Raw genomic sequence first — 25,650 nt, forward strand, 5'->3', positions numbered from 1 at the left:
GATCTAACTACATAAAAAGTCTCGTCCCGAATCGGGAAGCCCTATTCCCCCCTTCAATATGGAACCAAAGGGATGCGGCATCATCGGGTTTGGCCAGAACAACAAATGCTGTAAAGGGCTCCATCCAAACCCTTAATTTCTATAACGCCTCGAGTGGGCACCAATTTACAGAAAAGAAAAAAAACCGGGTGCTCAACGAAAAAGTGCCGAGTATTGCATGTTTACGAAGAAAAAACGGATTTGCATTTCTTTCGCGCTATGGCGAACTTGAGTTAAATATTTGCTTTTTTGTTCTCTGTATATATTTTCAATTTCCACATTTACTCTACATTGCCAAGCAATAAAATTTTTTCCAAGTTTAATTATTTTCCTTTATTTTTCAAAATTGAGCTAGAGTTGATTTGAAACCGGCAAAAAAAATGAATACATAGGAGGTGTTGATTTTTCTTTTCCCTCCGCCCAACCCTCTAAGGTTAAACCCTTTGTTGTATCCTAGATATACCCGTTATCATACTTACCCGAATTTCATTTTTTTCGGAAAACTGGAAAGTTTTTTGTCCCGCCAGGGATTCGATCCTTTGATCTCTAGGTTTTGAGACTAACGCTTTAACCACTATACCATGGGGCCTTTGATTGTTATTAGAATTATTGTTCTAAATCTGGCTCTTTGATCTTTAATAACGCCCATGTATGGGACTGTTTTGTATATGCACCAATTTGAATCATGTCGGCCGGATTCGTTTTCAAGTTCATATCAAAGTCTAGACTATCGGCAAGGTCATTTCTGTTCAAATCTAAAAGGCATTTAGCTGCGTGCATATTAACTCATTTTGGTTCGCAAATTTTTTAGCAATTAAAGCTATGATGTTTAGCGACGATATGGTTCCAAATCCTTTTCAAGTAAGTTTCACTTTGATTCTAACAATTGGATTTAAAAAGGGATTAAATTGTAGTGGGGTTATCTAATTGTGGGGTTATATGAGAGGGGGTTAAGAAAAAGGGGGTTACAAAACGGCGCACAGACAATTTGGCCAAAGACAATTCAACCAATTTGAAATTCAGACAATTCAGCCAAAAATTTACAGACAATTCAGCCTGAGACAATTCAGCCAGTTTTACAAAACAACAGATTCGAAAGAAAAAATCAGAATTGGAGCTATTTCTCGGTTTAGGGTCGCCGGTGGGCGCGCTACGCGCGCGCCGCCGCTTCGCGGCGATAACCGGCTCTAAATTTTGTATAGAATCCTACCCTCTGTAGGCAAGCTCGCAACACCTTGGCGCGACTGCGGCGGTCACTATTATTGGCTGAATTGTCTCTGGCTGAATTGTCTGCATACTTTTGGCTGAATTGTCTGAATTTCAAATCGGCTGAATTGTCTTTGGCCGAATTGTCTGGACGCGTTACAAAACACGGGGTGATAAGCTTTGGAACCTCAGATTAATTTGCCAAACGCTTGTGATTGTGGAATAATGTTCGACGCATAAAACTATCACATTACGACATCAACATCAATGATACAAATTCCAGAATTAATTTATTACCATTTGAATAGTTTTGTTTTCTAACAATTATTTGAGATGTTATAACCAATTCAACTAAAGTTTAATGACTAAAGTATGCGACAGGCTCTCTAACAAGGCAGGAAATAATCATTTATGAAAAACCAAAAACTGGATTAGAGTAACAAATGGCTGAGTTAATCAAACAGTAAACTGGTTTTTCCTGTTTTGAATGGAGAAACTTGTGCAATTGCATTCCTTTTTTAGCAGGCTGTCGTTTTGTTCAAGCATGAGTAGAGGTCAGAGCCCCGACTCTCGCAACTTCATTGGCTCGAAGCAAGGATCGCCCAAAAACCAATTCGGAATGAAAAATATTTACACATTTTAAATGTTTTAAAAAAACTTTCCTTATACTCGTATAAAAAAAACATCAGTCGACCAATTGATTGCGAGCTTGTTTTTACTTCAACCACCTGATACCGTTTGAAAATGTCTTTCAAATTAATTTGACATTTTTGTTTGTGGGGGGGGGGGGGGGGGAGACAACTCAATTGGTAACTATGGAGTGATTGCTTAATTGATCCAAAAATAGTTCAAAAAAAGGCAAATTTGGCATTGTTTTTTTTTCCACCAGAACCTAACAAACACTGATTGCAGATAGAATACTTTTTTACTGCAGAACTCAATAAATTGATATCTTCATCATATCAAACATAAATATGCTGCCTGGTAACTAGAGCTAGAGTGAATCCGGTTTATTTTCCTGTACTATCTTTAAAACAATAAGATAAAATTGAAAAGGAAGGAAGTTAAAATTTTCATGAGCAAATCAAATGCTTGATACCTGCAGTGAATCTATTTTTTTACCGTGATAGACTTTTGATTTTTAAAAAAAAGAAAGAAAAAAAACTAAGTTTTATTGTATAAAATAAGAATTAGTTTTCTTGTTTGCTTTGGTATCCAAAAATTTTGTAGGAAACAAAACTTTTCATTTTAATGGGGGTGGGGGGGGGGGGGGTTTGGCGTTCAAAAACTCAACAAACCTTGCCGAATCTGAAAATGTGTTCAACAGTCACGAAAAATTACACAGAGGCAAAACGCAGCTTCGCACCACTTGCGATACAATATAATCATAAAAAAACATGTCGAAAAAAAATGTTGAAACTAGGTGAACCAAAAACTTCGTGTGTCTCAATGAAAGACACCTAAGGTTCAGCTAAAGCTGGCGGTAAGTATTTGATATTTCAGATGTTTTCATACTAATGCGAGGTGAAAAGCGTTTTTTTTTCTTTTTTTCAAAAAATGACTTTGCCCCAAAGCCTTATTCGTTTCTCTACTAAAATCAGCGAGAAGAATGATTTCTTCCCCAAATACGTAACTTTTTTCGTGCAAAAAATTAAGTAGTAGCCGCTTCTGCAGAAGAAAATTGCACGACCGATTGTTTCGACTGAAATTTTTATCTCAGACTCGATAGGGTAGTTTTTAAGAAAACTCAAACAGTTTTTAAAAAATGGTCAAAGCTCAAAAACTTAAATTTCTGATAGCCGTAATTTTTGTCTGCAGGTCGTGGCCGTTAAAGTAGAATCCATTCTAAACAGCAGGTTTCTCGATTGAACACATAACCTGAAAATTGGCACAGTAATTTTCGAGTAGAGTAAAAAAAAATGTCCAAAAAAATGTCATGTAGAAAAATGTCCAAAAAAATTCAAACAACCTGTCGAGTCGCATAAACCTATGATATCAGATTTGGCAGGATAGTTATCGAGAAAAGTCCAGAAATTGGTCAATAGGTCAGAATTTTTTCGAGAATCATAGCTTTTTGTTTTAGAAAATTGGGCGAAGCATGATTTTTAAAAGAAACTATTGATTTACTGCAGCATTTCAAAATGGATAGCCACAACGCGTACTTGCAAGTGCAAATTGTATATGAACAAGTGTGATATCTTGCTACAATTATATTGGTTAAAAAATGGAAAGTAAAACTTGCTTCCAAAAAGTCCCAGTGCCCTGAAAGATTGGTCGTGAAAAATTCGATTTTCAGACTAAATTAGACTTTGCTAAGAGGCTGACCTCCCAAATTTAAGTTTTATAGAATTTATCTAAATGCAATGGCTTTGTGCGCACTTTGCAAGACAGGGTCACCCGTGTATTTGATCATAGTCATTTCCCGATCCAGTTGACATTGCAAAATGAAATTCAGTAAAAAACGGAGCAGTTGTTGCAGCAGTTCTTTTTTTGGAAACTGAATTATTCAACTGTGATTTTTTGATTTTTTCCCTTTCACTCTTTTCAACAATTTACTGCAAAGAGTGAGTGACCAGCAATTATGCACCTTTTATCAATTATGGTTTTAGGAGGAACAAAGTCAAAAACAGCACAACTAAACTTTCAACTCAGCCCCTCCAAAGAAAACTAAGAATTTCGGAAGCACTAAGTCAAAAGACCAAGTTGCATCATTAAAAAACTGCATTGTAAGTTGTGCTCAACTAAGTGCCTCCCAACGCAGTTAAGGTTTTTGGGGGTACACAGTCAACAACAGCTCACCTAAACATTCAGCTAAACCCCTCCTAAGACAACTTAGGTTTTTGGACGCACAAAGTCATATGACCAACTCACAGCAGTGAACAAATAAGACATTGCAATTAGTCCTAAACTAAGCCCCTCCTAATAAAACTAAGCTTTTTGGAAGCACAAATCAAGAACAGCTCGCCTAAATATACCACTAAGGCCGTCCTAACACAACTAAGGTTTTTGGAGTCACCAAGTCAATTGATGAAATAGGAGCATTAAAAAAACCGCCTTGCAATTTGTCCTCGACTAAGCCCCTCCTAACGCAGTTAAGGTTTTTAGAGGCACACAGTCAAGAACAGCTCGCCTAAACATTCCACTCAGCCCGTCCTAACACAACTAGGGTTTTTAGAGGTACAAAGTCAAAAGATCAATTATTCGCATTAAAAAAAACGTTGCAAGTAGTCTTGAATTAAACCCCTCCTAACTTAACTAAAGTCTTAAGAGACATAAGGATAAAACCACTTACCCAAACGCTCAGCTAAGCCCCTCCTAACACAACTAAGTTTTTTCGTGATCTTTCATTTTCGCTTCTCGATAGTGGAGTTTTCCTCCCTTTTAACAAAAGAAATGAACTAAAATTGAATTAAAATTATACGTGGAACCGTAAAAAAATAAATTTGAGCCTAAGCAAATTTTAGATTTTTCCTGTAAAAAAAAAGAAAAAAACCATAGCGACCTATCTGAGGGTCTTAACTACGTTCATCGACTCTTAGAAAAAACTGACATGGTCTCGGATTCGAACGTTTGGTCCTTCGCAACATCAAACCGCTCTTTACCGCCACCCGACTGGACCCACTTTTTCATGAAAATTCACTTCTTGACCTTAATGGACCCATATTTTCATCATAGCAAGCTATCAAATGATTCAAGTCTCAAGTGATTATGTTAAACTAGTTGTTAACCCGAAAAACGTCTCTGTTCCATTTTGATAACGTTTGCTAATCGCAAGAGTAATGAGTAAATCGAAAATTTTTGTATTTTCGATAACAATTGCTTGCACAACAAAAAAAATCACCAACAACTTTCCCATTTTTTTGAAAAGCAATATTTTTGACTTGACAAAAGGTCGTGAATAGTCAGCACTTAATGTCAAATGTGCCGAAAAGGAATTTAAATTAATTACACAGACAAGATAGCTTCGCAACACGTGTAGTACAATAAAAAATAGTTTACAAAATATTGTGAAGAAAAACAAGGAAGCCTTTTTTCAAAAAAAAAAAACTTGAGCTGAAAAAATGACGTAAAAAAGTGAAAAATTTTATCTAAAAAAATTCAAACCTTTGTCTCCAACTATGACCATAAAGGGCCCTAATAAGCAATGAGAATCATTGACCGATCCGCAACTACGGCAAAAAAATCTAACTACACCCTAGTTAGGCCGAAAACGAAACTGTAATCATAAAAAGTTTTCAAGCTATAAAATTTTTATGACCCATCGGGTGGTAAAAATTTTATAGCTTGAAAATACGAACTTAAATTGGTACGACCGATCCTCCTGTATCGTAATCAATTTATGCTGCGCAGTTTTAAGGGTGAGTTGTTTTTTTAATGCAAAAACTAGAAACAGCTCGCCATTACATTTGCGCAACATAAATTGACTAACGATACAATTAAGATTTGCATTACAGGGTATTGAATAAAAAATTAAGCTGAAAAAATTCGGAATAACTCTTTTTTCAAAAATTTCATGCCTTTGTCTCGGACTATGTCCATAAACAACCTTAACAAGCATTGAGAGTCAATGAACGAGCGTCAACTAAGACGCAAAAGTTGGTTCGACCCTTCTTAAGCCGAAACCAAAAGACACAATATATCAAGGCCATAAAATTTTTCAAAGTAAAATTTTAACGACCCATCCCTGCTGAAAGAGGCAATAATATTATGAACAATTCCTCCTTGAAACTGCGCAACATAAAAAAACTATTTTAAAAAACGTTTAAATTTAATAAAAATCAGAGTTGATAAATGTATAGCTAGAGCAACTTTTAATTGCAGTAAAAACAATTTGAATCAAAAATTATAAAGCCCCAGCTTTGAAAACGAACGCTCAAAAAATTACGAGATAAAACAAACTGCATTTGAAAAAGATGGAAAATCGCTTGTCAGATATTAGGACGAAAACCAGAAACTTGAATAAAATTAACATTTTTTTCAATAATTATATTCGAAAAAATTCATTACCATTCCATGTGATAAAAAAAGATTTTTTTTTTGCATTTTCTTGAAATAGAGAGTCACCATTCGAGCATGTCAGATATTTTGTTCAGAAAAAACTCTAGTTCCCAATTACAAAATACTAGCTCTTGCAAGTGAAATAAATCAAGCTATCAAGTGATTTCGTTAACCAGTTGTTAATCCTTAAAAATTGTCGACTTGATAACGCTTGTTATTTGCACGTGGAATGGCTTCAAAAATCTTTCACTACGACATTGGCACTGCGTGAGACTTCAGTGATTAACAAATTTCCATGAAACTACCTCAATTCCATTAAATTAGATCGAATTTAATAAAACGATTAATTTAAATCTGAAATTTAAATTGTTTTTTAAATTAGCGATTTGGTGCGTCAGAAGCACTTTTGTTTTTGGAGAGAGTAAATTGATTTCCATTTACCAAATGAAAATGAAGTGAGCTGCAATAAAAAACCAAACCACGAACAACTAATTTTGAGAGTGCGCAAACTTTAGAATTTTACCAAAAGCAATTGTCTCCAGTTTGCTCAATTAATTTCAAAAATTACACATTTTCAATTGAAATTTCGCCTTGTTTTTAATTTTTCTCCAAAAAAAATAGCCATTTGCTGCTTAAGAGGCAGACACATTTTTCATGTTTGCAAAACCTTAACAAATAAAGCTCTTCATCATAGCAAGCTATCAAATGATTCAAGTCTCAAGTGATTATGTTAAACTAGTTGTTAACCCGAAAAACGTCTCTGTTCCATTTTGATAACGTTTGCTAATCGCAAGAGTAATGAGTAAATCGAAAATTTTTGTATTTTCGATAACAATTGCTTGCACAACAAAAAAAATCACCAACAACTTTCCCATTTTTTTGAAAAGCAATATTTTTGACTTGACAAAAGGTCGTGAATAGTCAGCACTTAATGTCAAATGTGCCGAAAAGGAATTTAAATTAATTACACAGACAAGATAGCTTCGCAACACGTGTAGTACAATAAAAAATAGTTTACAAAATATTGTGAAGAAAAACAAGGAAGCCTTTTTTCAAAAAAAAAAACTTGAGCTGAAAAAATGACGTAAAAAAGTGAAAAATTTTATCTAAAAAAATTCAAACCTTTGTCTCCAACTATGACCATAAAGGGCCCTAATAAGCAATGAGAATCACTGACCGATCCGCAACTACGGCAAAAAATCTAACTACACCCTGGAACGAACTGAGTAAAATAAAACAAAATTTTTCTAAAATAGAAACCTACGAGAACTGGATGAACGCAACTCAAGTAATATAATTGTTTTTTTTTCAGCACAATTAGCACAACTCTCAGGCCTTGTTTCAAGCGCGTAATCCTATTGTAGTACCTAATGTAAACATTCACGCCTCTTAGCTTCGAAGCAGTCTAGTGGTTAAGGTGTCCGCCTCACAGTCTATCGGTCGGTTGTTCGTGGCCCAGTCACGTCGACGTATATGTCTTTGCATATCTTCGGAATTCGGCAATTACTGTGCACGTCGAAAGTGTGAGCATTGCTTTCATAATGCAAAAATCGCAAGTGGGGGGGGAACTCTAAAAAGAGCCATACTTTCTTATTTATTTAGTTTTGTTTACCTCGCAGTGGTCCTTCATGCCTACATCCACCTGGTCTCTGATGACATCTTTCATCAGCACCCACGAGGACGTGAACTCAAGTCTAGAGTAGAGCTGCAGTCTGAACCTCTGTCTGCTACTCCTCGTCAAACAGTACTTGGTGTCATCAAGTGTCATTTTATTGCCTGCCAAAATAATTATTAAATAAAATTATCATGGCGCTCAAGAAGTATTAAAGAGGATATCGAACAACTTTACCAATATAAGAAACTAGAAAAATGATAAGTAAATAGTTATTGTTCCGACTTTCGATACGAAAGTAACGGAATATTTGTGCTCGGGTGGGGTTTTTTTTCTTCAGACAAATTTCGACTTTTTAACTAGCCATTTTTGACGGAATTTTTAAATATCATTCGAAAGGTATTGTTGTCCTGGGCTCAAATTTGAAAAGATATTTTGAAAAGATTGCCATTTTGGCCAATTTGGGACAATTAACGCGCGATATATTTCGCGCTATTGACGCGTAAGCGGAGAGTTAATCCGTCTTAGAAATCGTTCCAAATTGGTTAAAAGAAGCTTACTTGCCATAAATGGTTTGTTACAAGGAGCGAAATCTATCCTTTTGTTTTTTATATGGCGTGTGGGGGGATGATTTTCATAAAAAATTTCAAATTTTCGAAGAAAAAATTTTCATTTTGTTTTATTTCATTGAATTTTTTAATGTTATTGCTGCTCCATAAACCTTAAAAGGCAGTCGGAACATTCAGGGCTTCGCCCTGATACGAGCAGTCTTGTTTCTTATGTATAAATTAACTAAGTTTTCTGAAAAAGATACTTACTGGTTTGATTTTGAGGATTCGCAGATGTCAATTAGCGTTCTCAAAATAAACACTTAAAATTAGAAGACAATAATAGCTAAAAAAACCGCTGAGTTGCAGGTGACACCCGATCAAAATTTTGGTTCAACTCAAGTATTTGGCAAAAAAAATGCGTGCAGCCTCTGCGAGTGCTTCTTTTCTTGTGTAAGCAAGGTGGTATTTGTTTGCAATTTGTAAGCTAAACCAGCAGAATTTAACTTGACAAACACTAGCATAAACACATCGAAAGTTTACAGTTATTCATATAATGGTTAGAAGCTTCCATATAATGCAGCTTTTACCAGTAGTTACATGTATTAGAAGGTCTCAAACAAGGGCGAGAAAACTACAATTAGCTCTAAAAAGTGAAATTATCAAACTTTAGAGAAGCCTGGAATAAGTGAAAATTTTGCAGTGACGGGTTTGGAGTCTCACGTTCTCGCATCTGAGCCATTGAAAATTTTTTCAAATTAGCTACCAATGATGCAGCTTTAAATGCAAATAAATTGTCAGTGCTATCCAGCAAAAATACCACCAAACTTAAATGAAACTTTGTTAAGTGCTGCGTTGAACCTTGTCATAAGTATCCAAGGAACCTCACGTCCTTCCCTCTGAGCCACGGAGGCTTGACTAAAATTCCCACCAAATGAGTAAATTTTACTTGCGACTCAATGTGAAACAAGTTGAATCGTACTATCACTCTACGCAAAATTCTTACCATATTTGATTCAATGGTCAAAAAATGTGTTAAACTTCACATTGTTCATGGTACATAAAAATACGCTCCGCTCCTATGACATTTTTTCGAAAGTTGGAGCAAAAAAAGGTTTCAAGGTTTCTTAGAAGATTGTTCAAAATCAAACCGTTAATATTACAAGATGAAATGAACTCAAACTTTTAGCTAAAAATAGGACTCAATATTAAACTACACATTTGAGATACAATGACCAGTAATTGTAGTAACACAGTCAAACAATTGATTGGAATAGTTGGATTAAACTAGCACCAAATTTGTAACTATTTTGCTCAATTAAATAAAACACAATCTATTGACAGAAGACAATGCAAATTTACCCCAGATCTAATTATAATTATACCAATGAATGGATTTGGTTGATTTGATATTTTTTACAGCAACTATTTGTAAATTTTTGTAAAGTTCACAATTCGTCGTCCAGTTTTTGCGGAAACTTTTTTGAGGCAAACATTTCAGTTTTATCACTCTTCAGCGCAGATGTTTCCTTGGTTAAAGGCTCCCCAAAACTATTTAATTTATGCTTCGCTTGTAATTCTGGTTGACTGCCAGTATTTTCTTCCTTTAATTCTGATGTTTGAGCGTGTTCGTTCACATTTTTTGCAAATTCGTTCACAACTGAACTTTGCTGGACCATATGGGAAGACATTAACATAGACATGCTGTTCGTATTGTTCGTCATCACCTCCAAAACTGCTAAACTATTCTTCATAATTTGTTGGAACTGATTTTGCTGTTGAACCTGCGAGTTCACTATCAAGGCTAAAAGCTGTTGATGCGTGAACTTTTCCTGTTCTTTGCTTTGCTTTGATTGCTCTTTTTGCTGCAGGTGTTCTTGCGAACTTTCGTCCAAACTGGACTCCCTGTGATTGATACTGCTTGATGAAAACTGATTATTAGTTGATGATCTGTCATCAAAATACGTTGATTTTGTTCCACGGAACGAACCCTGAAATTCAAATTGAAAATGAAAAGAACTCAGATCATTAAAACATACATCAAAATAATCTCCTTTTAACATAACCGCCTTGTGAAAATGCGTCTCGTTAAAATATTGAACCAAATTGGTTATCTCTGTTATGATTATACAGTTCCACAAATCAGTAAACAATTGAATTTGTTGAAATTTTTAATGGACTCAAATCAGGTCATTAATTTCACCATTTTATAACGTGACAAAACCAATTGCTGATACTTTAAAAATCCAAACAATCTGATTCTGGGAATTTCCGAGCTGGTGTAAAGCTTTCAACTGTCTAAAAAAAGTAAAACCAGTTAAGCCCTCGCTGTTGGGTCGTCTGCCAAAGATCAAACCAACCTTTCAACATTAAAGCCTAGTTTTTACGAGCTTATTGAAGACAAAAAAGTGCAGAGACCCAAGTCAAAGCTTAAATGGACCAAAAATGAGCGAATTCTATGAAGCAGCCAAAATTAAGACAGCAGTGCTTAAACTTAGCTGTTACTTTAAGTTTGTCACCCAGCTTTTGACTGGTCTATATGGAGCTGGTAAATGATTCGACTGCTATATATGCCACCAGATAAAAGAATCGGCAATCATCAAACCAACAAAAAGGATCATAGTCGCCTGGAAACGGATCTGCAGGTCCCATGAAAATAAAAGTATATTCACATTTCTGTTAAAGCGAACTTCTTGGGTTTTATGGGAACACGACAAAAAGCAGCTCTATAAAATGCCATAATAAAAAAATTACAAATAATCCTCGAATTAGAAAAACTTTGGCTACTTCTAGGATTTGAACCCACGACCTACTGCGATCCAGAGATTATGAACATCACGCACCAATCATGGACGCTTACTTGATAACAAACACAAGCCAGAAATAAAGCAGAGAACAGATGCTATGCATTTTACAATGTTACAGTGAAATTTCCAAACTATTGAACACTTTTAATGAACACTTTTATTTGCGAGTTACGTTAGAAAAAAGAAGGTTCGTAATAATACGCTAAGCTGATCGCAAGTGTACACAAAGAAAATGAACTGAACTTAAAAACCAATCAAAAGTCAAACCACGAAAAAGTATTTTTGAGCCTGAACAAATTTTTTCCTGAGCAAAGTTTTTCTTAAAAACCTTTATTTCTCGAGTAGTTTTATAGTTATAACAAGTGTTAGCTCTTTTCGATTTTCCCCATTTGAATTTCATTTTAAGAAACTAAATTTTACGTTGTCATAATGTAATGAAATTTTGCATGGTGACTAACTATTGTGAACACATTTATACCTTCCTTCGTAACATCACGCATTCAGCCATAATAACACGTAAGATAATTGTAAAAAATGGAAACTTTGAAATTTGGGACGAAAATGGAAAAAAGCCCAAGTGTAAATTTGCATGATATTGCTACGGCTTGTGTTTAGTCGAAGCATGTCTAAGTCGGATTTTTTTCCAAACCCCCCCCCCGCATTGAATTTCAGTTTTGAAAAACTAATTTTACTTGGTCATAATGTGAAGAAATTTTGCACGGTGAACAAATCAGCTATTGTGAACACATTTTAATTCAGACTCTACTTCGTAACATCACACATTGAACTATAATATTACGTTAAACAATTATGCAAATAGAAAATTTTAAATGTAAGGGTGGGAGTGGGTGGAAAAGAGCCCGATTAGTTAACGCTTGCGAATCGCAAGCGTCAATATATATATATAAAGTTACGCACTCACCTGTGATGATATGTTTGAGAGCTGATAAATGAGCATAGAATGAGAAATTGAGGCCAAAACGAGCAGCAGAATCACCATCCATTGCACCGACCTCGAACCCCACACGACCTCACCACCCGAAGAAAGACGAGAGAGACGAGATGTCCCTCCTCGGTGGCGTGTTCGAGTCGTTCCTCCGCCTCGGTTCAACTCAGACGAGCTTGAACCGAGACGGTGTTCGTGTTCGTTCAGTCGACTACCCAACACATCTGGCAAGGCTTCATGAATGGACCCGCATCTCTCCTAGTAATAAATAAATATATTCAAAAGCTAGTAAAAAAATAAGAAGATTCTTTAAAAAAAAGTTTTAAGAACCATTCATGGGGAGCGGACGTGAAGTGGTTACGTCTCCGCCTCTCAATCGAAAAATCAGATTTTCGAGGCCCATCATGATCAGCGCTCGTTGCTTGACGGCGAGGCAACTTTACTCAGCCAAGAAAAACAGTTTAAAAAATTGCTTGCAGATCTTGACCAGGTGTACAAAATCGGTTCTCTAAATGAGCTGAACAGCTCGTATGTTGGTCCTTTCATCTTAGGATAAATCGTCCTAATTTTAACAAAATCATACCAAGATACAGCTTTTGAACTGCGAAAACCTTACTGTATCGTTTTTTATTTAAAGTTAAACGTTGATCCTCGTATGTTGGTTGATCTTTTTGAATTGCGAAAACCGGACTATATAGTTTTTTTGTTCCGACTTTCGATACGAAAGTAACGGAATATTTGTGCTCGGGGTGGGTTTTTTGTTTCTTCAGACAAATTTCGACTTTTCAACTAGCCATTTTTGACGGAATTTTTTTAATATCATTCGAAAGCTATTGTTGTCCTGAGCTCAAATTTGAAAAGATATTTTTACCTGTGATCATTTTTCGTAAAGTTTTGGGGGGGTTTAAAGATTGCGCGATATATTTCGCGCTGTTAACGCGTAAGCGGAGAGTTAATCCGTCTTAAAATCGTTCCAAATTGGTTGAAAAAGAAGCTTATTTGCCATAATTGATTTGTTACAAGGAGCGAAATCTTTCCTTTTGTACTTTATATGGCGGGTGGGGAATGATTTTCAAAAAAAAATTCAAAATTTAGAAAAAAAAAATTTTCATTTTATTTTTATTACATTTAATTTTTTGATGTTATTACTGCTCCATAAAACCTTAAAAGGCAGTCGGAACATTAAGGGCTTCGTTCTGATACGAGCAGTCTTGTTTAATTTAAAAAATCAATGTTGAAAGAACCACTTCAATGCACTGTTTTTTTTAATTAATCAGATTCTGATAAACAGCATGTAATAGTTTACAGATATCGAAAAAATTTGTAAATAATTTAAGATAGATTTTTCGATATATCATGTGAAGATCTAGTTCTCCGCATTTTGTGAAGATCACTTCTGTGAAAATCATTTTTTTTTCAAAATTTTTGAAGATCGATATTTACCATTACTTTGTGACGATCAATTTTTTTCATTATTCCGTAGAAATCGATTTATTCTTAATTTTGTGAAGATCGGGTATTCTCAATATTTCGTTTCCATGTTCAATTTTTTATATGTTAATACAAGAAACGCTAACCCTCTGTCCGATCGAGGAATCCCTGTTCACCAGAGTACCATTGTGTTTCTTCCTTGACAGCCCTGCATGACTCAATCCAGCACTTGTGCCAGGCAGATTGCTGGCCGAATCTGACTTCTCGCTCCCATCCATATTAGCTGCTCCGCTTTGCAAATTACTACTGCCTTTCACTACTGCTGATCTGGACGCATTCGGTGGCGCTATTTTGGACTCTGATATCTTCAGTTGTAGTGCTTTGTCCAATGCCTGAATCATGTACCAACGATAGTGACGCCTTTTATTGATAAAAATGAAGACTCTGCATCACTATCAGTAAGTCTTCCAAAAAACAGAGCCACCTACAAGATGAGGGGCGCATTTAAAAACCAAGGTCGTTCAAAATTGATACACTAACATTTTTCTTAGAAGCAAAGATCCAGATGTCAAAAAAACAACACATTTACTGACTTTCTGAAATCGATGAGTGGGATTTAAAACCTGGGATTTAAAACTTTTAAAAGTCGACTGACTTCATCATTAATATTTCATCAGAGCTCTTTACATGCATTACAACATGACTTTTAATGCAAATGCCCCAAAACCTTTGCTGTTCATCAATATATCCGATGAATAAATAGAACCTACTTTAACTCAACCTACACTCCTGCCATTATGTGCCAAGTTGGGATTAGTATTCTTGAAACATTCGAATTTTCTATAGATGTACATGCAACTTATACAGTAGAAGCCACATTGAATGCCTGAATTACTGCATCTCTCACTGGCCATTCATGTTCTATAAAAGCTGTTGCAAAAACTAACATTTGCATGCATTATTTAATTTTAAATGGCCTAGTACTCGTGATTCACGATAATGATTCATGTCCAAGTCACGTGCTATGAGTATGCCACTTTAATTTCTATATTTTCAAGCTGATATTTTGCGTGGATATGTTAGCACGCTGTTTCCATGCACACATTGCAAAACAAAAACTGAATGCCATCGGTTGTATATGATCGCACGTCCAATTTTGTCACAGAGCTACATATATGCAGCAATAATTGCAGCAAATTCTAAATCAGTTTGAAATCAATTATCTGTGCAATAACACCTTATAATAAGTGCAACAAACGAACGCAGCAAAAATTAGCATTCGACTGTTTCACTGATTTTTTTGACATGACTAACCGCGTATCGATAAAAAAAATTTCAATTAGAATAATATTCACGGCAAAGCTGGAACGAACTGAGTAAAATAAAACAAAATTTTTCTAAAATAGAAACCTACGAGAACTGGATGAACGCAACTCAAGTAATATAATTGTTTTTTTTTCAGCACAATTAGCACAACTCTCAGGCCTTGTTTCAAGCGCGTAATCCTATTGTAGTACCTAATGTAAACATTCACGCCTCTTAGCTTCGAAGCAGTCTAGTGGCTAAGGTGTCCGCCTCACAGTCTATCGGTCGGTTGTTCGTGGCCCAGTCACGTCGACGTATATGTCTTTGCATATCTTCGGAATTCGGCAATTACTGTGCACGTCGAAAGTGTGAGCATTGCTTTCATAATGCAAAAATCGCAAGTGGGGGGGGGGGAACTCTAAAAAGAGCCATACTTTCTTATTTATTTAGTTTTGTTTACCTCGCAGTGGTCCTTCATGCCTACATCCACCTGGTCTCTGATGACATCTTTCATCAGCACCCACGAGGACGTGAACTCAAGTCTAGAGTAGAGCTGCAGTCTGAACCTCTGTCTGCTACTCCTCGTCAAACAGTACTTGGTGTCATCAAGTGTCATTTTATTGCCTGCCAAAATAATTATTAAATAAAATTATCATGGCGCTCAAGAAGTATTAAAGAGGATATCGAACAACTTTACCAATATAAGAAACTAGAAAAATGATAAGTAAATAGTTATTGTTCCGACTTTCGATACGAAAGTAACGGAATATTTGTGCTCGGGGTGGGGTTTTTTTTCTTCAGACAAATTTCGACTTTTTAACTAGCCATTTTTGACGGAATTTTTAAATATCATTCGAAAGGTATTGTTGTCCTGGGCTCAAATTTGAAAAGATATTTTGAAAAGATTGCCATTTTGGCCAATTTGGGACAATTAACGCGCGATATATTTCGCGCTATTGACGCGTAAGCGGAGAGTTAATCCGTCTTAGAAATCGTTCCAAATTGGTTAAAAGAAGCTTACTTGCCATAAATGGTTTGTTACAAGGAGCGAAATCTATCCTTTTGTTTTTTATATGGCGTGTGGGGGGATGATTTTCATAAAAAATTTCAAATTTTCGAAGAAAAAATTTTCATTTTGTTTTATTTCATTGAATTTTTTAATGTTATTGCTGCTCCATAAACCTTAAAAGGCAGTCGGAACATTCAGGGCTTCGCCCTGATACGAGCAGTCTTGTTTCTTATGTATAAATTAACTAAGTTTTCTGAAAAAGATACTTACTGGTTTGATTTTGAGGATTCGCAGATGTCAATTAGCGTTCTCAAAATAAACACTTAAAATTAGAAGACAATAATAGCTAAAAAAACCGCTGAGTTGCAGGTGACACCCGATCAAAATTTTGGTTCAACTCAAGTATTTGGCAAAAAAAATGCGTGCAGCCTCTGCGAGTGCTTCTTTTCTTGTGTAAGCAAGGTGGTATTTGTTTGCAATTTGTAAGCTAAACCAGCAGAATTTAACTTGACAAACACTAGCATAAACACATCGAAAGTTTACAGTTATTCATATAATGGTTAGAAGCTTCCATATAATGCAGCTTTTACCAGTAGTTACATGTATTAGAAGGTCTCAAACAAGGGCGAGAAAACTACAATTAGCTCTAAAAAGTGAAATTATCAAACTTTAGAGAAGCCTGGAATAAGTGAAAATTTTGCAGTGACGGGTTTGGAGTCTCACGTTCTCGCATCTGAGCCATTGAAAATTTTTTCAAATTAGCTACCAATGATGCAGCTTTAAATGCAAATAAATTGTCAGTGCTATCCAGCAAAAATACCACCAAACTTAAATGAAACTTTGTTAAGTGCTGCGTTGAACCTTGTCATAAGTATCCAAGGAACCTCACGTCCTTCCCTCTGAGCCACGGAGGCTTGACTAAAATTCCCACCAAATGAGTAAATTTTACTTGCGACTCAATGTGAAACAAGTTGAATCGTACTATCACTCTACGCAAAATTCTTACCATATTTGATTCAATGGTCAAAAAATGTGTTAAACTTCACATTGTTCATGGTACATAAAAATACGCTCCGCTCCTATGACATTTTTTCGAAAGTTGGAGCAAAAAAAAGGTTTCAAGGTTTCTTAGAAGATTGTTCAAAATCAAACCGTTAATATTACAAGATGAAATGAACTCAAACTTTTAGCTAAAAATAGGACTCAATATTAAACTACACATTTGAGATACAATGACCAGTAATTGTAGTAACACAGTCAAACAATTGATTGGAATAGTTGGATTAAACTAGCACCAAATTTGTAACTATTTTGCTCAATTAAATAAAACACAATCTATTGACAGAAGACAATGCAAATTTACCCCAGATCTAATTATAATTATACCAATGAATGGATTTGGTTGATTTGATAACTTTTACAGCTACTATTTGTAAATTTTTGTAAAGTTCACAATTCGTCGTCCAGTTTTTGCGGAAACTTTTTTGAGGCAAACATTTCAGTTTTATCACTCTTCAGCGCAGATGTTTCCTTGGTTAAAGGCTCCCCAAAACTATTTAATTTATGCTTCGCTTGTAATTCTGATTGACTGCCAGTATTTTCTTCCTTTAATTCTGATGTTTGAGCGTGTTCGTTCACATTTTTTGCAAATTCGTTCACAACTGAACTTTGCTGGACCATATGGGAAGACATTAACATAGACATGCTGTTCATATTGTTCGTCATCACCTCCAAAACTGCTAAACTATTCTTCATAATTTGTTGGAACTGATTTTGCTGTTGAACCTGCGAGTTCACTATCAAGGCTAAAAGCTGTTGATGCGTGAACGTTTCCTGTTCTTTGCTTTGCTTTGATTGCTCTTTTTGCTGCAGGTGTTCTTGCGAACTTTCGTCCAAACTGGACTCCCTGTGATTGATACTGCTTGATGAAAACTGATTATTAGTTGATGATCTGTCATCAAAATACGTTGATTTTGTTCCACGGAACGAACCCTGAAATTCAAATTGAAAATGAAAAGAACTCAGATCATTAAAACATACATCAAAATAATCTCCTTTTAACATAACCGCCTTGTGAAAATGCGTCTCGTTAAAATATTGAACCAAATTGGTTATCTCTGTTATGATTATACAGTTCCACAAATCAGTAAACAATTGAATTTGTTGAAATTTTTAATGGACTCAAATCAGGTCATTAATTTCACCATTTTATAACGTGACAAAACCAATTGCTGATACTTTAAAAATCCAAACAATCTGATTCTGGGAATTTCCGAGCTGGTGTAAAGCTTTCAACTGTCTAAAAAAAGTAAAACCAGTTAAGCCCTCGCTGTTGGGTCGTCTGCCAAAGATCAAACCAACCTTTCAACATTAAAGCCTAGTTTTTACGAGCTTATTGAAGACAAAAAAGTGCAGAGACCCAAGTCAAAGCTTAAATGGACCAAAAATGAGCGAATTCTATGAAGCAGCCAAAATTAAGACAGCAGTGCTTAAACTTAGCTGTTACTTTAAGTTTGTCACCCAGCTTTTGACTGGTCTATATGGAGCTGGTAAATGATTCGACTGCTATATATGCCACCAGATAAAAGAATCGGCAATCATCAAACCAACAAAAAGGATCATAGTCGCCTGAAAACGGATCTGCAGGTCCCATGAAAATAAAAGTATATTCACATTTCTGTTAAAGCGAACTTCTTGGGTTTTATGGGAACACGACAAAAAGCAGCTCTATAAAATGCCATAATAAAAAAATTACAAATAATCCTCGAATTAGAAAAACTTTGGCTACTTCTAGGATTTGAACCCACGACCTACTGCGATCCAGAGATTATGAACATCACGCACCAATCATGGACGCTTACTTGATAACAAACACAAGCCAGAAATAAAGCAGAGAACAGATGCTATGCATTTTACAATGTTACAGTGAAATTTCCAAACTATTGAACACTTTTAATGAACACTTTTATTTGCGAGTTACGTTAGAAAAAAGAAGGTTCGTAATAATACGCTAAGCTGATCGCAAGTGTACACAAAGAAAATGAACTGAACTTAAAAACCAATCAAAAGTCAAACCACGAAAAAGTATTTTTGAGCCTGAACAAATTTTTTCCTGAGCAAAGTTTTTCTTAAAAACCTTTATTTCTCGAGTAGTTTTATAGTTATAACAAGTGTTAGCTCTTTTCGATTTTCCCCATTTGAATTTCATTTTAAGAAACTAAATTTTACGTTGTCATAATGTAATGAAATTTTGCATGGTGACTAACTATTGTGAACACATTTATACCTTCCTTCGTAACATCACGCATTCAGCCATAATAACACGTAAGATAATTGTAAAAAATGGAAACTTTGAAATTTGGGACGAAAATGGAAAAAAGCCCAAGTGTAAATTTGCATGATATTGCTACGGCTTGTGTTTAGTCGAAGCATGTCTAAGTCGGATTTTTTTCCAAACCCCCCCGCATTGAATTTCAGTTTTGAAAAACTAATTTTACTTGGTCATAATGTGAAGAAATTTTGCACGGTGAACAAATTAGCTATTGTGAACACATTTTTAATTCAGACTCTACTTCGTAACATCACACATTGAACTATAATATTACGTTAAACAAATATGCAAATAGAAAATTTTAAATGTAAGGGTGGGAGTGGGTGGAAAAGAGCCCGATTAGTTAACGCTTGCGAATCGCAAGCGTCAATATATATATATATAAAGTTACGCACTCACCTGTGATGATATGTTTGAGAGCTGATAAATGAGCATAGAATGAGAAATTGAGGCCAAAACGAGCAGCAGAATCACCATCCATTGCACCGACCTCGAACCCCACACGACCTCACCACCCGAAGAAAGACGAGAGAGACGAGATGTCCCTCCTCGGTGGCGTGTTCGAGTCGTTCCTCCGCCTCGGTTCAACTCAGACGAGCTTGAACCGAGACGGTGTTCGTGTTCGTTCAGTCGACTACCCAACACATCTGGCAAGGCTTCATGAATGGACCCGCATCTCTCCTAGTAATAAATAAATATATTCAAAAGCTAGTAAAAAAATAAGAAGATTCTTTAAAAAAAAGTTTTAAGAACCATTCATGGGGAGCGGACGTGAAGTGGTTACGTCTCCGCCTCTCAATCGAAAAATCAGATTTTCGAGGCCCATCATGATCAGCGCTCGTTGCTTGACGGCGAGGCAACTTTACTCAGCCAAGAAAAACAGTTTAAAAAATTGCTTGCAGATCTTGACCAGGTGTACAAAATCGGTTCTCTAAATGAGCTGAACAGCTCGTATGTTGGTCCTTTCATCTTAGGATAAATCGTCCTAATTTTAACAAAATCATACCAAGATACAGCTTTTGAACTGCGAAAACCTTACTGTATCGTTTTTTATTTAAAGTTAAACGTTGATCCTCGTATGTTGGTTGATCTTTTTGAATTGCGAAAACCGGACTATATAGTTTTTTTGTTCCGACTTTCGATACGAAAGTAACGGAATATTTGTGCTCGGGGTGGGTTTTTTGTTTCTTCAGACAAATTTCGACTTTTCAACTAGCCATTTTTGACGGAATTTTTTTAATATCATTCGAAAGCTATTGTTGTCCTGAGCTCAAATTTGAAAAGATATTTTACCTGTGATCATTTTTCGTAAAGTTTTGGGGGGTTTAAAGATTGCGCGATATATTTCGCGCTGTTAACGCGTAAGCGGAGAGTTAATCCGTCTTAAAATCGTTCCAAATTGGTTGAAAAAGAAGCTTATTTGCCATAATTGATTTGTTACAAGGAGCGAAATCTTTCCTTTTGTACTTTATATGGCGGGTGGGGAATGATTTTCAAAAAAAAATTCAAAATTTAGAAAAAAAAAATTTTCATTTTATTTTTATTACATTTAATTTTTTGATGTTATTACTGCTCCATAAAACCTTAAAAGGCAGTCGGAACATTAAGGGCTTCGTTCTGATACGAGCAGTCTTGTTTAATTTAAAAAATCAATGTTGAAAGAACCACTTCAATGCACTGTTTTTTTTAATTAATCAGATTCTGATAAACAGCATGTAATAGTTTACAGATATCGAAAAAATTTGTAAATAATTTAAGATAGATTTTTCGATATATCATGTGAAGATCTAGTTCTCCGCATTTTGTGAAGATCACTTCTGTGAAAATCATTTTTTTTTCAAAATTTTTGAAGATCGATATTTACCATTACTTTGTGACGATCAATTTTTTTCATTATTCCGTAGAAATCGATTTATTCTTAATTTTGTGAAGATCGGGTATTCTCAATATTTCGTTTCCATGTTCAATTTTTTATATGTTAATACAAGAAACGCTAACCCTCTGTCCGATCGAGGAATCCCTGTTCACCAGAGTACCATTGTGTTTCTTCCTTGACAGCCCTGCATGACTCAATCCAGCACTTGTGCCAGGCAGATTGCTGGCCGAATCTGACTTCTCGCTCCCATCCATATTAGCTGCTCCGCTTTGCAAATTACTACTGCCTTTCACTACTGCTGATCTGGACGCATTCGGTGGCGCTATTTTGGACTCTGATATCTTCAGTTGTAGTGCTTTGTCCAATGCCTGAATCATGTACCAACGATAGTGACGCCTTTTATTGATAAAAATGAAGACTCTGCATCACTATCAGTAAGTCTTCCAAAAAACAGAGCCACCTACAAGATGAGGGGCGCATTTAAAAACCAAGGTCGTTCAAAATTGATACACTAACATTTTTCTTAGAAGCAAAGATCCAGATGTCAAAAAAACAACACATTTACTGACTTTCTGAAATCGATGAGTGGGATTTAAAACCTGGGATTTAAAACTTTTAAAAGTCGACTGACTTCATCATTAATATTTCATCAGAGCTCTTTACATGCATTACAACATGACTTTTAATGCAAATGCCCCAAAACCTTTGCTGTTCATCAATATATCCGATGAATAAATAGAACCTACTTTAACTCAACCTACACTCCTGCCATTATGTGCCAAGTTGGGATTAGTATTCTTGAAACATTCGAATTTTCTATAGATGTACATGCAACTTATACAGTAGAAGCCACATTGAATGCCTGAATTACTGCATCTCTCACTGGCCATTCATGTTCTATAAAAGCTGTTGCAAAAACTAACATTTGCATGCATTATTTAATTTTAAATGGCCTAGTACTCGTGATTCACGATAATGATTCATGTCCAAGTCACGTGCTATGAGTATGCCACTTTAATTTCTATATTTTCAAGCTGATATTTTGCGTGGATATGTTAGCACGCTGTTTCCATGCACACATTGCAAAACAAAAACTGAATGCCATCGGTTGTATATGATCGCACGTCCAATTTTGTCACAGAGCTACATATATGCAGCAATAATTGCAGCAAATTCTAAATCAGTTTGAAATCAATTATCTGTGCAATAACACCTTATAATAAGTGCAACAAACGAACGCAGCAAAAATTAGCATTCGACTGTTTCACTGATTTTTTTGACATGACTAACCGCGTATCGATAAAAAAAATTTCAATTAGAATAATATTCACGGCAAAGCTGGAACGAACTGAGTAAAATAAAACAAAATTTTTCTAAAATAGAAACCTACGAGAACTGGATGAACGCAACTCAAGTAATATAATTGTTTTTTTTTTCAGCACAATTAGCACAACTCTCAGGCCTTGTTTCAAGCGCGTAATCCTATTGTAGTACCTAATGTAAACATTCACGCCTCTTAGCTTCGAAGCAGTCTAGTGGCTAAGGTGTCCGCCTCACAGTCTATCGGTCGGTTGTTCGTGGCCCAGTCACGTCGACGTATATGTCTTTGCATATCTTCGGAATTCGGCAATTACTGTGCACGTCGAAAGTGTGAGCATTGCTTTCATAAGGCAAAAATCGCAAGTGGGGGGGGAACTCTAAAAAGAGCCATACTTTCTTATTTATTTAGTTTTGTTTACCTCGCAGTGGTCCTTCATGCCTACATCCACCTGGTCTCTGATGACATCTTTCATCAGCACCCACGAGGACGTGAACTCAAGTCTAGAGTAGAGCTGCAGTCTGAACCTCTGTCTGCTACTCCTCGTCAAACAGTACTTGGTGTGAATCACGAAGTTGTCACTGAACTTGTTGTGGTTTTTCACTGTTGCTCGAGCCCCGTATATCTGCAAAAACAAGAAACAAAACATAACCATGTGAGCAGCAAACTAAACACAGATACTGATACTGCGTGATATATAATGGCAAATACAAAGCGACACAATGGCAAAAACCTGACAACACAGCTCAAAACATAAGACTTCAGAGAAAAGCCATAAATCGAACCCAAGCCTCAGATTTCGAAAAAAACTCATTTAATCACAACAGCGCAGAAACTGTTTTCTCACATGAAAATGAAAACAATCAGTAACGCGCATCAGCAGATATATCTTGTGTTTGGAGCCGAAATAAAATCCGGAAACAAATCTTTGAATCCGACTACTTCCTTCTGCTCTTTGTTTGTGAATTAATTAGAGTAAAAAACACATAAAACTCAGCGTAAATAAAGCCTTTTCCCGAAAAAAATTGCACGACAAATACGTGAAAACTCAACTCGTTCATCATCATTCAAAAATAGCCAACAAGCAGGTCAAACAACGGTTATGAACTCAAGGAAACTAATTAAAATAACTTACTAGTTTTAAGAAACCTAAATGGTTTTTTTTAAATTTGACATTTTAAAACTGCAGCGAAAAAATATCAAGAGCAAAATATGATTGACAATTTTGAATTAAATCAGCCCAATTTGAGAAAACTGGGTCACTTGGTAACTTTTTTTATTCGGCTGGCGAAGTTACTTTCGAAACTGCAGTGCTGATTTTGAGGTTTCGATTAGATAAGAAAAGAAGAGAACAAATGTTACTTTTACCAGAATTGTACCAGAATTATTATGGCGCAATTTATTTTCCAAAAAATCGTAGCCAAAACTTTACCCCAAAAACGGCAATCCTGACGTTTTTAAGTTAACCAAAATAAGTACGCTAAACTACCACTTAAATTGATGAAAAATTCATAATAAGAAGAGCCTCTTACACAGCCGACTTGTTTTTCGAAAACACTGACTTGTTTTTAAAAAATCTCAATTTTCCAAGAAAAAAATAGAGGGCCTTAAATCTCTTTGAATTTCTAGAACAATTTTTGATTGACAATTGTTTGATAAGAATAACCCAATTTGGGAAAACTGGATCAATGGGTTAATTTTTTATTTCGCTAGGGAATCTGAGAATTGGATTCCATTATCAAATTAGAAGTTGACCATGTTTTTAAAACCTTTACATTTTCCCTTTTCGATAGTGGAATTTGCCTTCTTTTCAACAGAGGATATCAACTGAACTAAAAAAAATCATAAGTCAAAACGCGAAAAAGTAAATTGGAGCCTTAACAAATTTTAAGACTTTTCCTAAGAAAAAACCGAAAAAAAAATTGTTACGACCTATATTAGAGTTTGATCTCTGTTCCTCGACTCTTGAAACTGACATCTTATTGGTTCAAGCAAAAATATTTTCTTAAATTCAGATTTTTGGAGATCTAAATCTCAGTCGGGCTGGGCTGTGTAAGGGGCTTCTTTTGTTACAAATTTTTCATCTTTTACCTTGGTAGTTTTACCGTAATTCCTGATTTACTAGAAAATCAGAATAGCCAATTTTGGGGGTAAAATTTTGGCTTTGAATTTAATGCACAATTAAATGCACATTAATAATTCAGGTAAAAATGTGAGCAAATGTTGTTCTCTTCCTTTTTTGTGTAATCCTAACCCAACTAGAGAAATTTTCCAATTAATTATTATTATGAACTTACATAGATACAAAAGTCAAAATGAAGGGATAAAATTCCTTCGTCTACGATTGAAAGGTTTAGACAAGAATCAGTTTCTCTACAGTTTGAACAGAAGCAGGCAAAACGCCAGGTACACGTGAGTTATGACTGGAGTGTAACTCATAGAGTAATTTCGGATAGGGTACACCGTCTGCTCGTCACGCTATCTTATTTTCGGCCGGATAGATTCGTGCAACTTCTTAGTCTAATACCGATCCTAATCTTACTCTTATACTATCTAGTCTCAGGTTGTTTAACTAGTCTCTGCTAGGCTCAATAGATCTAGGGTATACTGGTTTATTGCGGCTGCTGAAGTGCTCGGGAGAGTCCAACTAATTTCTAAGTTAAATTCAAATCTCTCTGGTGCTGAAATTACAAGTAACTTCAGCACTTACAAATAAGTGGGTTGTTAGTTAGATGGATCATGATTGGTTAATATTAAATACTTTACATTGGTAAAACATTTAATTTATCCAATCATAAAATATAGTTTAGATCAGGTTCCACCCATCCGGGTTTTACAGAGTTTTTTAGAACAGTTCTTTTGTAGTTCAAGGATGGATGATGGACGTTGGTATTTGGCGAACATCATTTTTCTTTTGTTTCCTTTTTGTTAAGGAAGTTCCAGGGATCTGGAATTGAGGACACAAGACGTTGTGTTCTTCTTGTGACAACGACTGAGTCTCTGCAACAGCATCAATTCTGGTTTCAGAATGGTTGGCTATGTCAGGTTTTTCTGTTCTTCGGAGAGAACTTCTTTTGTGTTTGATCTAGCTCGGGAATGGCGTGGAGATTGTGCGTGGAGGGGATGCCTGGTTACTCGGATCTGTACGTATACTTGAACATCGAGGTGGTCATTGGTCTAGTTCAATGAAGTCCTTTTCTGCGAGGTCAAGTCGTACTCTAAAT

At 35.6% G+C, this 25,650-nt stretch overlaps 3 protein-coding genes across 4 annotated transcripts in view; 1 reads left to right on the forward strand and 2 right to left on the reverse strand.

Annotated features, from left to right (window-relative positions):
• The window catches only part of LOC134853905 (cytoplasmic dynein 1 light intermediate chain 2-like), a 485,619-nt gene that overhangs the window by 37,876 nt on the left and 422,093 nt on the right, over positions 1-25,650 (forward strand). The window lies entirely within an intron of this gene.
• LOC134854729 (uncharacterized) lies at positions 9,539-15,508 on the reverse strand. Its single transcript, XM_063871087.1, has 4 exons — positions 15,353-15,508; positions 13,734-13,979; positions 12,133-12,414; positions 9,539-10,394 (listed from the first exon to the last, which is right to left on the reverse strand). Exons 1-4 carry the CDS (start codon positions 15,506-15,508, stop codon positions 9,852-9,854), a joined length of 1,227 nt encoding a protein of 408 aa, XP_063727157.1. The 3' UTR covers positions 9,539-9,851.
• Positions 17,056-25,650, reverse strand: part of LOC134854138 (uncharacterized) — a 36,975-nt gene continuing 28,380 nt past the window's right edge. Inside the window, exons 7-10 of the mRNA XM_063870260.1 lie at positions 22,848-23,051; positions 21,231-21,476; positions 19,632-19,913; positions 17,056-17,893 (exon numbers count right to left, since the gene is read on the reverse strand). Coding sequence (XP_063726330.1) covers positions 17,351-17,893; positions 19,632-19,913; positions 21,231-21,476; positions 22,848-23,051 — 1,275 coding nt within the window. The 3' untranslated portion in view covers positions 17,056-17,350. The remainder of the gene's footprint in view (positions 17,894-19,631; positions 19,914-21,230; positions 21,477-22,847; positions 23,052-25,650) is intronic.

Source organism: Symsagittifera roscoffensis, chromosome 9, assembly GCF_963678635.1.
Source record: "Symsagittifera roscoffensis chromosome 9, txSymRosc1.1, whole genome shotgun sequence".
In the NCBI taxonomy this organism is placed as follows: domain Eukaryota; kingdom Metazoa; phylum Xenacoelomorpha; order Acoela; family Convolutidae; genus Symsagittifera; species Symsagittifera roscoffensis.

Bases quoted from the DNA above. Each gene is read 5' to 3' on its own strand.
- LOC134854729 (XM_063871087.1), bottom strand. From the start codon at position 15,508: ATGACACTTGATGACACCAAGTACTGTTTGACGAGGAGTAGCAGACAG. The intron at 12,415-13,733 runs GTTAGCGTTTCT...ATTTATTACTAG, and splicing joins ATTCCTCGATCGGACAGAGG to GAGAGATGCGGGTCCATTCA. The intron at 10,395-12,132 runs GTGAGTGCGTAA...TTTGAATTTCAG, and splicing joins TCTCAAACATATCATCACAG to GGTTCGTTCCGTGGAACAAA.